Raw genomic sequence first — 12,911 nt, forward strand, 5'->3', positions numbered from 1 at the left:
TATTATTAGTATCCATTGGAGAAATGTTGGAGGGTTTGGAATTTCCACCCTCTATATCAATGTTCTTGTATGCCTAGAATGAGCCCATTCTGCCACAATGTGCTTGCCTTTCCGTGTTCTGCAAGATTCTCCTGCATCTGGCATATAACTAAGCTACACCTTTGGAATTTGTCCTGATGCCTTGTGCTTCTTTTCTCCTTTAGCTCACCCCACTTAATTGGCAGTAAGTACTGTACTGCCAAACCCTGCAGGAATCACTTTCAGGATGCACTTCATTGGATTGTTAGGAGCACAATCTTTTCAGTGCTCATCTATGCTTCTTTATTGTCAATTTTAAAAAAGGTAAAGGTAAAGGACCCCGGACGGTTAAGTCCAGTCAAAGGTGACTATGGGGTTGCGGCACTCATTTTGCTTTCAGGCTGAAGGAGCTTGCATTTGTCCACCGACAGCTTTCCGGGTCATGTGGCCAGCATGACTAAACCACTTCTGTGCAACTAAACACTGTGACAGAAACCAGAGCGCATGGAAACGCCGTTTACCTTCCCACCACAGTGGTAGCTATTTTTCTGCTTGCACTGGCATGCATTCGAACTGCTAGGTAGGCAAGAGCTGGGACAGAGCAATGGGAGCTCACCCTGTTGTGCGGATTCGAACCGCTGACCTTCTGATCGGCAAGCCCAAGAGGCTCAGTGGTTTAGACCACAGCGCCACCCACTTAAATATCGACTGCTTAAATAATACCCAAACCAACCTTTAAGTGGTTTACAAAATATAAAAGCCAGATACGCAAAGCAAATTGAAATCCATGGTAAAACAGTACCATAAAAACAATGCAACAGGTTAAAGGGTCAAGAGATCAGAAACACACTCACATACATCATGGGAGCGCTGGAAATTGCCATTGACCATAGATCTATCTAGATTTATATTATCTCTGCTAACAGGCCACAGCTCTTCAGGGTTTCAGTGATGGGTGTCTTCCAGCCTTTCCTGGAGATTAGTGAATTTTGTGCCCTGGTACACAATGGGGTTAGCTAAGTGTAGAATTAGTAAACATACACAGAACGGCACCTTTAAAATGTACATGTATTTCTAATATAGGGCAACCACCCTTGCTGTGTTCACTCTGAAGTATTTTAAATGGTGTGGCTTTCAATGGGACCCATTTCTGAGTGAGTAGCATACTTAGGACTGCAACAAACGCATCATTCTCAGTTCATGTTCTCGTGCAAATACTTTAAAAAAAGTAGAATTTAATTTGGAGAAAGCACGGCTCACAACAACTCAAATGCATGAGAATTTCAGCTCCGTGCAACTGAGTGGGTTGCATATCTGAATGGTATATTATGTATCAGATCGGTTGGCAGGTGACCTGTGCTTTTCGGAGGCCAGAGATTTCTAGCGCAATCCTAGGCATGTACTGTACAATGGGACTTGCTCCCAGAGAAGTGTAGGCGCAAACAGCGGGCAGCTACCATAAGGACACATCTCAGCATCATTGTTGGCCCTCAAAACAGACTCCGGGGCTAAAATGAAGCCTTGGATGCATGTAGAAAAGGGCAGTGAAGTTGTAGCTAATTTACACATGTCGCAGATTAGTTCAGAGCTTTCCAAATGGTGCATTGCAACACATTAGTGTGTCGGCTGCAGTCTGTAGGTGTGTCGCACGAATGCTCCTTCCGGGGCTGGAAAGGGGTTAGTTTAACCTCTGGTTTTGCTAGTGAATCACCGCGTTGCAAAATGATGCATGTCTAAAAAAGCATGTCAGCAACATGAAAAGTTTGCAAAGCTCTTACTATATCACAAAGTCAGCACTGAGTCGCTAAAGTGGATTGGAAACTCTATTCATAAATATTCACTGGGGAAACAGCTATTTTGACATATTTTGCCTACCCTAACACTGAATATAGCAGGCTGTGGGGAGTGTATTAAAGTGTATCTCGCCTCCATTAAGTGGGTTTGAATATAGTCATATGGAATAACAAACTGTATTAGTGATGTACAGTACAGTTACATCAAGAAGAATTAACTTCATGATTTAGCTGGACTCGAGGCTGGAGGAACAGCGCACTTGTAACTCTCCATGCTTCGTGATAGAACATGTTCATGCTGGGTGTAGTATTGTACAACCTTAGCTGCATTTCTGTTCACGTTTTATGAGATATATGTGGCCAATCATATGTAAAGCATCCTGAAAATGCTAGTCTTGTCTGATGATTCAATAAATCTTGGGTATGAAGGCCCACGACTGTATGGCATACGCAATTTGTGGCTGCTTTTTTAAAACGAGAGGAAGGGACCATTTTGAGGATAGAAGTTTCCGGGCTTCTTTACCATTCCCCATTGGGCTATTTATGTATTCCAAGTGCCTCCAAGCAGCTAACTCCTTCCATGTTTATTGGGATTATCAATTATGGTCATCAGTATAATAAATATTATAAATAGTTTTGTCGTCCTCCTGAACACAGCAGGAATAGAAACGAATTCCGTCAGGTGACTACAACCGTCAAACGTGAAGCCATTCAAATCCCGTAGTGTGACAAAGCCCTCTGAGGGTTTAAGCCAGAAAATGCTACATACCGCGAATGGACCTGAACTGAGGGTCTCGGGCTGAAATTCTCCATGTTCCTGGAACGCATCAATATCCTTAGCAACACGGAGACTCTTGGCTGTTAAACAATTGTTTGTAGAATGGAATGACCGTCCATGGAACTTGGTGACATCGGGGTGGGCCTGTCAAGCCCATGGCTGTCGTGCGAAAAATGAGATTTGACGCTCCAGTCTGTGGGCCTGATTTTGTGTGCCCATGAAGTATGGAAATTGACACAAGGGGAATTTCACCATCTGGCATAGGAAACAGGCAGAATGGATCTCAGGTACTGCATCTTCCTTGATTCGGATAGATTTTTTTTTTTTTACAGAGGAGGAGCATAGTGCTCCCTGCGCCCCCCCCCCCCCCGCCCGCCCCCGGAGTAAAAACAGCTGGCGTCCGGGAAAAACACTGCAATGTAAGAATACCAATGTGTTATACATATACATGGAGTTAGAAAGCAGTTGTCTTTTTGTAAGGTGGGAATGTTGGGGGTGGGGGGGGAATGAACGAGAAAATCCAAATGGAAATCTCAATATTTCAGGTTCAAGGCTGGAGGGGAAACGGTTAATTCCAAATATTGGAATGTTGATATTGGCATTCTGGGTAGTTTTTGGGGGGGGCGGGGGAGGGAGGACCGTAGGAAATCCTGTTCCTAGAAAATGGACCTCCACAGCAATGCTCATAAACTTACATAAAATAAGAATGTACACATTTGAACATTTCTAACTTTTAAAAATGCTTCAGTTTGACCAATTTCGCCTCCGTTTCTTGCTGCGACTGAGTCGGCAAAAGGAAACTCGACAATGTAGGCCTACTGTCTTCTATGCTTGCTTCATGAGGACTAGCGTCTTAGTTGGGTGCTACCTCCATGGTTGGAGGCAGTATGGCTTACCACAGGCATCTGTTTGGCCACTTGAGAAGAGGATGCTGGGCTTTTGGTCCGATCCGCTGGGCTCATCTCTGTGTTCTTGTGCTCCCTGCCCCCCGCCTGTTTCCTTGCTTGTGACACCGTAGCTCTCGAAGTGGCAAGGACACGGCCACCACAATCCTGCGCATGTCCTTTCAGAAGTCCCGGGTAAGTGGTTGGATTGGAGTTACGAATCAGCAGAGCCTCAGTTCAAATCTTGCCCCTTCCATGAACTCGCAAGGTGGCTTTAGGCAAGGGACGGCTTTGCCTCAGTTCTCCGTCAGTATAATGGGCAAAATAATACTGTTATGAGTTGGGAGGGGGGGCCACAGGCACCTGGCTCCGCCTAACTTTTTTTTGGGGGGGGAGTGGCGAACATGACACGTCACACGCTCCAAGGAGACCGCGAGGCCCATCATGGCAGCGGGAAGGTGCAAAGATAATTTTCAATATGATGGAAAGGGGAGTGTTTTCTTGCCACTTAGCCTTGTTTGAATAAGTGGAGTGCTTCTGAGTATAGTTTTTCAGCCAGGGTGGACTTTGGTTTTTCAGCGGCTCCCTGTGTGAGTCCAAAATTTGGTGCCCCCTCGTCGCCTCTCTCTCTGTTCCGCGCATGCACCAGGTCCTAGTTGCAGCACCCCTCTCGGCTCAGCACCTGGTGTGGAGAAACCGGTCACACTGCCCTAAATCTGACTCTGTTTCAATACCATATTCATTAGTTATTAACACCTTGGCAGCCCTTTCTCTCTCTCTCTCTCTAATTCTTATTTATGATTTTCAATTTTATACATTTCAATAATGTTAGGACGTTCAGTGGTTGCTTGTGAGTAACTCGCCAGGACTCCGTACTTCTAAAAGTTCTTTATTGTGAAAGCTATGTACAGTGCAGCAAAACATCAAACGTCCATCTCAATCCTCCACAGAGTCCCGGAATGAGGTCTTCCAGTTCTTTGTCCAGCAAAACAGCCGCAGGATTCTAAACCTCCGCCTCCCTCTCCCACGTCCTTCCTGCATCCGACCTCGGAGCGTGGGAACTTGACCCCGCTCCCCACTTTCCCTACAGTGATGAGGCTCTCTGACCCCTTCCAATCCCCTGCACCACCTTCCTGGCTCCACCTCCCCTTCCCCGCTTGAGCAATGGTCGCTTCCGGCTGAGGAGGGGGAGGAGGAGCTTGTGAACAGCGGACGTGGATCCCTGTATGCTAAACGCTCCCGCGACGCCAGCAGTCGCGGGGAGGGGGTTTTCCTGACAAATAATTTTACAGTCATTTAAAAATTTTGAAACACAACTTCCTTCCCCCTCTTTCTGCGGTTCATTAAAAAATTTTTAAATATATTTTCTGCTTATTCCAAATTAACTTAATCATTTATTCATCTACTTTAAATGTTATAAAACTGCAGGTTACTACAATAATCCTGCCAATGTTCTTATCTGTTTACAGTTTGTTTGTAAATAGTCAATAAAACCATTTCCATTCTTTTATAAAAAGTTTGTTATCTTGATTTCCCCCCCCCCCCCCCGTTAAGCTTTGCCATTTCTGTGCATTCCATAAGTTTGTGTATCCATTCTAATTTTGTCGGGATTTCTTCTTCTTTCTCGGCAGCCCTTTCAAACAAAATAGTTATAAAGGTGCCTTTTCCTTACAGTTTGTGTGTATGTGTGCGCGCATAGAGTGAGGGTTTTAATGTCAGTGACCGTGAATGACAAAACAATTGCTGTATCCAATGAAATCTCTTTTTTTTTTAATAAGAATTTATTGACATTTTTGCTTATAACCACATATACCCACACCCACACCTACATTTATACATATACAAAACAAATACACTCATAAAACAAATACAAACATTGCCAAGTTTCCTTATTTACATCTCTCCAAAAAAAAATTTCTATTTCTGAATCTTGACCAATGACTTCCCCTGCCTTTTCACCTTCGGTTTTATATCCTTAATCTATTTTTTAACCCCTTCTTCTAAAAGTTAAACACAGTAATATATATAAAATACATCAATCATCTTGCTCAACTTAGTCTATATTTCATCTTATACTAGTTTTACTAATAATACATCATCATAATGATACATCATCATAAATTTTCATGAATTGTTCTTATCAAATTCTATACTTACTCCTCTATCCTTTAACCTTCTGCTAATAACATAAGATTTCAAATATCTCCTTTCTTATTTAAAAACGAAAAAGCTAAATAAAACTAACGGTCTTTACCCTCCGATTTCAAAATGTATCCAATGAAATCTCATCCCTTCCATCTCTTTGGCAGGGTTGGAGGAAAACCCATAAAAGATCTGCAGGAGGCATGTGGGGGCAGAAGAAGTATAATTGCACAGGTAGAACTCCTTGTGCCAATGGGATGGCATTGTTGGAGTCAACCTAGCCTAGTGGAGTTGTTATTACCGGGAGTTGGGCATAAATTTTGCTCTATATAAACAGCGATGCAGGTGGCATTGTGGTCCAAACCACCGAGCCTCTTGGGCTTGCCGATCAGAAGGTCGGCGGTTCAAATCCCTGTGACGGAGTGAGCTCCCGTTGCTCTGTCCCAGCTTCTGCCAACCTAGCCATTCGAAAGCATGCCAGTGCGAGCAGATAAATAGGTACTGCTGCGGTGGGAAGCTAAACGGCGTTTCCGTGTGCTCTGGCTTACGTCATGGTGTTCTACTGCGCCAGAAGCGGTTTAGTCATGCTGGCCACATGACCCGGAAAGCTGTCTGCGGACAAACGCTGGCTCTCTCAGCCTGAAAGTGGAGATGAGCGCTGCACCCCATAGTCAAATTTTACGGGACTTAACCACCCAGGGGTCCTTTACCTATATAAACAGTCGCTTTTAGAGCCAAACATTTTGTATGACATGGATCACCTGAGAACAGGAACGGGGGACTTGTGACCCTCCAGATATTGTTAGACAACAGTTCCCATCATCCCTGATGCCAGGGGCGGATAGGAGTTGGGAGTCCAAAATCTGCAGTTCTGCAGGTTCCTCATCTCTGCTCTAGAAAGAGAAGTGTTCTCCAGGTGGCCTGTTTATGGAGCATTCATTCAATATGCGCACATCAGCTTTAACAAAATAAAACAAAATAAATTCCCAAGGGACAAATAAATCACAAATTTTGTAATACATCATTCATAAAACCAACAGGAAATAAATTCCCACAGCTGAACAACATGGGCAATCTAAAGGTCACCTGAAACAGAGTTATTGCAACTTTCAAAAAATACAGGTGTAATAGACTTCCAGGGTCTTTGTCCCACAGGACAAAGGGACTGGCAAAACTTAAATGGGGGCTAGAGGAGTTCTGGGCTCTGCTGAGCATTTGCTCTGACTTGCTTGCGGTGAAGTTAAGCGGTAATGAGATTTTTCATCCTGATGTGCTTACACAGTAGTTCAACACCACGCTTTTTTTTTTCTAGAAGAAAAAAAAAACAGTGCTAGTACTAACCATGATGTTTTTACAGGAAGCGCCACACTTGTAACCAGTGCTTTTCTTCTAGGGGAAAAAAGGGTGCTGGTACTGCTTACCCTTGAGTACCTCCAGAAAAAAAGTACCGCTTATACATCTTCCTGTTAATTGGCTATTTGTGCCACATTTCAAAGTGCATTTCCTCATTCCTTTTCTAACCCCAAAGTGGCGTCTTTCTTTTCCTTTACAAGTGGATTTGTTGGGCCAGAACAGTACAGCATTTTAGTTCTCTTTAATTGCACAAACCTGAGTTTCTGGTAAGCCATTGATTCCCTCCTGTAAAACAACTGGCAGTCTGTCAGCGACCAGAGTTTATTCTACCGGTACAGTATTTAGCGGTACTTCTTCTGTGGTCCCGCCAGAGGGAGCTCAAACATTGTTTCTTCTGCTGCTTAAGTGGCTGCCCTATACCAGTGTTTTTCAACCACTGTTCCGCGGCACACTAGTGTGCCGCGAGATGTTGCCTGGTGTGCCGTGGGAAAAATTGAAAAATTCAAGAGAATTACTTTATATATAGTCAATATAGGCACAGAGTTAATTTTTTTAACATTTTCTAATGGTGGTGTGCCTCCTGATTTTTTTCATGAAACAAGTGTGCCTTTGCCCAAAAAAGGTTGAAAAACACTGCCCTATACGTTTGCTTTAACTATTCCCATATTTCTCCCATAATGATACACAGTTCAGAGGTATGCAAGAAAGGAAAACTCTTCCCGATCTTTTTTAAAAATTAAATCTTTCCAAATGTGTACGTGATACAGCAACCTTAACAAATACACATGTTTTTCTTTTAAAAAGCATTTCTTTTTTGCCATATAAATTTTTATTAATTTTATAACAGTACACTATTAAAATCCATCACATTATTTTCCAAATCTTAACATTTTGACCATTTATGGCCTTGACTTCCATCAAACCCTACATATAATAATAATAAATAATAATAAATTTTTATTTATACCCCGCCCTTCCCCGCCAAACTGGGCTCAGGGCGGCTAACACCAATAAAATCACAACAAAAACATAGAACAGTTCATTGAAATACAGATTAAAATACAATTTAAAATTAAATCTAAACTGCAGCCTCATTTTAAAGTTGCCCACCAATCACACCAAAAGAACGAAACATCAGGGTTAAACTGAAACCAACCCCAAGGCTAGGTGGAACAGCTCCGTCTTGCAGGCCCTGCGGAAAGATGCCAAATCCCGCAGGGCCCTGGTCTCTTGTGCCAGACTGTTCCACCAAGTCGGGGCCAGTACTGAGAAGGCCCTGGCCCTAGTTGAAGCCAACCTAGCATCCTTGTGGCTCGGGACTTCCAACAAATTATTATTTGAGGACCTTAAGGTCCTACCTGGGGCATACCAGGAGAGGCAGTCCCTTAGGTATGATATGATATCCTAACATTCATCTCTAACATCTATATTTCACAAATCAATCACTGCTTAAATTCTCATACTTAAACTTCTCGCTAAAAATTCATATTACAATGACGTTCCTTTTATTTAAACTACAAAGCTTCTCGCAGTCCTACTGACGTATTCAGTTCATCAAAGATTGCTAATCAAAGATTGGACTTAAATTTACAGAATATCTGAAAGACAATTGCACACAATTGAATACGTTAAAAAAAAGCATTTCTAATACAGACAGAAAACCTACTCTGCAGCAGGGAAATCAGTACGGCTTCTTTTCTTTTTTTAATAAATAAAACTGCAAACAACTTTATGAAGGACTTCCTTTTATCAGACGAATGTACTGTATGTACACAGTTCATTCGGATTCTCTCAGGAATCTTCCAGGCGGGACAAGTTCTGTAATCTTAGAAGTGTTTGTTGTGGTGGTAGTTGTACAGAAACAAAGCGCAAGACATCAGTATTTAGATATAATTGTGATGTTTCCTTCCCACGTCCTTCCCTCCTATATGTTTCTTTTGTCCTTTTTTTAAGTTACAGCAGTTCACTGTACTCCACAAGGGTCAACTTTCTTGCACCCCCAAAGTTTTATATGCAACATTTGCTTCCCTCAGGTAGAATCTCTCGATCACTGTGAAATAAGAAACATACTCGTGATAGATGGTTCTCCTTTTAAGTGGCTCAAATCATCTCAAAATGTTTGCGCATAAGTTTAAAGAGAAAGATCTTGTAATGCTAATGCTTGTAGCCATTGTCTACAGAACTGGACTTTAGTAAGTTTGAAATGATTTGGGCTATTGGTGTGGTTTGGGTTTTATTTTATTTTGTTTAGCAATCGCCCAGATCCACTTGAGGTACCCAAAGGCAAAACTTTTGAATATTATAAAGACAGACATGGTACACAGGGTAAAATGGCACTCATTCATGAATGTCGTTCATCAGAGCCGACAACTGGAAAGTTTGCTGTATTGTAAATCTGAAATCAGAACTCCTGCCCTAGGGTGGACTAATATGCAGTTCAGCTAAATATAGAAATTGCCACCTGACTGAAGGGTTCTGCAAGGAGATGATATTGGCTATAAATACACCAGGATGCATGCAGATTAGAATAATCTTGCAGAAAAAACAAAATAAAAAATTCCTTCCAGTAGCACCTTAGAGACCAACGAAGTTCGTTCTTGGTATGAGCTTTCGTGTGCATGCACACTTCTTCAGAATGCACACAAAAGCTCATACCAAGAACAAACTTAGTTGGTCTCTAAGGTGCTACTGGAAAGAATTTTTTATTTTGTTTTGACTATGGCAGACCAACACAGCTACCCACCTGTAACTTGCAGAGAAAGATGCACTTCAGTCAAATCTGTCACAAACGTTACAAGTAAGTAACAAAGCCTATTTAAGTAGCTACTTTGTTTGTGGAATTCCCATTCAAGATGCAATTTCATTGCTAACTGAAAATGGCAATGCACGCAGAATACAAATAAACTTACAAAAGTTGCTGTTTTGCAAAATGTGAACCTTACAAATAAGCTTACCAAAGTTACTAGTTTGCATTGTTTATCTATATATGCCCGTTTAATCCATTTGGGGCACATTTACAACCTTAAAACCAAAACGGGTAAGGAGGGAAATCTATTCCCTACATTTACAGTACGATCCCCTTCCAATTTACTGATGGAAACATTTTACCATACTGGTGTTAAACCAGCGTTTCCTTTAGTGAACACATAACATACATGTATGATCATCATACCTGTGGACATCTTTCCCCCCACATTTTATTTAAAGTTTTCAATTTTACAACAAATACATATTTATTAAAGTAATCTCATTATCCTCCACTTCCCTTCCCCACCTTCCGTGGTTCATTAAAGTTTCCCTTATTCGACTGCATATCCAAAATGCCCCTTTACCATTTTATATTCACCTTCAGCCTTATTTTGTTTCTCTGCTCTGATTATTCTAGTCCTGCTAGCGTTTTAAGGTGTTTACAGTAATTCTTCATATATTCGACAAATTTCTCCCATTCTTTCTTAAACGTCTCCTTCTCTTGGTCTTGAATTCTGCTTGTTAAATCAGACTGTTCAGCATATTCCCACAGTTTCATCTGCCATTCCTCTTTTGTCGGAGTTACTCCTTCTTTCCATTTCTGGGCATATAACATCCGTGCCGCTATCATAGGTAAGGGACCCCCGACCATTAGGTCCAGTTGTGTCCGACTCTGGGGTTGCAGCGCTCATCTCACATTACTGGCCAAGGGAGCCGGTGTACAGCTTCCGGGTCATGTGGCCAGCATGACTAAGCTGCTTCTGGCGAACCAGAGCGGCGCACAGAAACTCTGTTTACCTTCCCGCTGGAGCGGTACCTATTTATCTACTTGCACTTTGATGTGCTTTCGAACTGCTAGGTGGGCAGGAGCTGGGACCGAGCAGCGGGAGCTTACGACGTCGCGGGGATTCAAACCACCGACCTTCTGATCAGCAAGCCCTAGGCTCTGTGATTTAACCCACAGCGCCACCTGCGTCCCGCCGCTATCATAGCATACACAAATAAGTTCTTTTGATGTTTTGGAATCTCCTCCCCTATTGTTCCTTTAAAAGGGGCTTCTGGCTTCTTCTTAAAAGATACCTTCATCAATCCCCCCCCCCATTTCATTATATATCATTTCCCAGAAGTCCTTTACTAATTTGCAAGTTCACCTCATATGACACAAAGTTCCTCCTTTTTCTTTACATTTCCAACAAATACCTGTGGACATCATTTTTAAACATCAGTTTACATGGATTTTGGAATCTTGGCAAATTACGATTTCCTTAGCATGTGTACATGGGTGTACTGTTTAAACACGCTCATACATGTATGTACGAAACCAAGGCCTTATGTGCCAGCTGAATTAAACACCAGTGTTTCCCTAAGCACTTGTCAAATGGATGGATCCACCTTAAGATGGTAGTTTCGTGGCACTATGACTGATTAACATATCTGCTTTTTGTACCCACACATTAAATGAAACTTTTCCAGCGCAATACCTGATGCTGCTGTGACATCCTGTATCTTTGTACTCGCAGCTTACATTACAGATTTGATTCCAGTATATGCCTTTTGACACCTTCTTTCTTTCAACATGTCGTGTTTTGTTTTCAAGAGCGATAGCCCCGAGGCAAATAGAGACCTCAGCTGGAGTGGTAGGGGTGGGGGAGAAAACTCATGTTTTCTTTTGAAGGATCCCACCTCCCGTTTCTAATTCGCGACAGGGTGCAAAGTTACAATAAGCAAGCACTAAAAACAGGGACCGATTACCATTATTCGTTCCCTGCTTCTAGTCCAAAGACAGGCACGGCACAAAGCGCCTCCCAATTTATCGCCGACTGTCGAGGATAATAACTGAGGATCAAAAGATGAAGGCTGAGCTAGACTGTGCCTGAAAGTCTCATTCGTTATCATGCATCTCTTTTGCTAATCGGTTGCATGGAAAGTGTGCTGCAGGGAAAATGAGATCAGCATAACAGATAGTTATTAGATCAGAACTAGTTCCAGGGCTTCTGAGTAAGCAACTCTTCTAGGCAGCTCCCTAGGGGATAATATATTGTAGGGGTCAGCAGATGGAAGAGATCTTTCCTTTGTTGCATCATGCTGGTGCATTCAATCCTGTGGCCCAAGAGCTTGTTGTTTCAAAAGTGTTGCAGCCTCGTCTCAGAAGATTCTTCTTAAGCCTACGTATAATATATCACAACATGGTTTATACATTCTTGAACACGCCTGGTTGGCTGTTGCTCAACTTAGAAGGCTTTGAGAGTAAACATAGCATCAGAGCTGTGGATTCATTTAGAACATGGGTACACAAAGTAAGGCCCGGGGGCCGGATCTGGCCCAATCACCTTCTAAATCCAGCCTGTGGACGGTCCGGGAATCAGTGTGTTTTTACGTGAGTAGAATGTGTCCTTTTATTTAAAATGCATTTCTGGGTTATTTGTGGGGCCTGCCTGGTGTTTTTACATGAGTAGAATGTGTCCTTTTATTTAAAATGCATCTCTGGGTTATTTGTGGGGCCTGCCTGGTGTTTTTACATGAGCAGAATGTGTGCTTTTATTTAAAATGAACCTCTGGGTTATTTGTGGGGCATAAGAATTTGTTCACCCCCCCAAAAAAAATTATAGCCCCCCCCCCAAGGTCTGGCCGCCTGCTGAAAAAGTTTGCCAACCCCTGATTTAGAACTTGTTTGTACTGCTAAAGCCACAGAACTATACAAACTTGTTCATAGCGGCTTACTTCAATCAGCTTCGTTGCCTACAAAAAATGTGCAAAGTGCATAAAACCACAACCACATCTCCCTTATAAAAGGTCTAAATAAAAAGAATGAAAGTTTGCTACCCTGCCTTTCCCTCTCCCCCCCCCACATCTCTTCTCCCCCAACCTTATACTCAGTGGCGTAAGAAGGTGGGGGGCGGGGCGCCCCAGGTTCCAGGGGAGGGGGTGGCACTCGGCGGCCCCTCCCACCACTCCCCAAGCCGAGCTCCGCCGCCC

General features: G+C 42.7%; 1 protein-coding gene across 2 annotated transcripts in view; it reads left to right on the forward strand.

The window, feature by feature from the left end:
* Window positions 1–2,731: 2,731 nt before the first annotated feature.
* The window catches only part of NDFIP2 (Nedd4 family interacting protein 2), a 51,820-nt gene continuing 41,640 nt past the window's right edge, over window positions 2,732–12,911 (forward strand). Inside the window, exon 1 of one of the 2 annotated variants that reach the window (XM_033147867.1) lies at window positions 2,732–2,876. In XM_033147867.1, coding sequence (XP_033003758.1) covers window positions 2,814–2,876 — 63 coding nt within the window. In that variant the 5' untranslated portion in view covers window positions 2,732–2,813. The remainder of the gene's footprint in view (window positions 2,877–12,911) is intronic. The other variant, XM_033147869.1, reaches the window with a different exon arrangement.

The sequence above is a fragment of the Lacerta agilis genome, chromosome 4 (assembly GCF_009819535.1).
Source record: "Lacerta agilis isolate rLacAgi1 chromosome 4, rLacAgi1.pri, whole genome shotgun sequence".
Taxonomy (NCBI): domain Eukaryota; kingdom Metazoa; phylum Chordata; class Lepidosauria; order Squamata; family Lacertidae; genus Lacerta; species Lacerta agilis.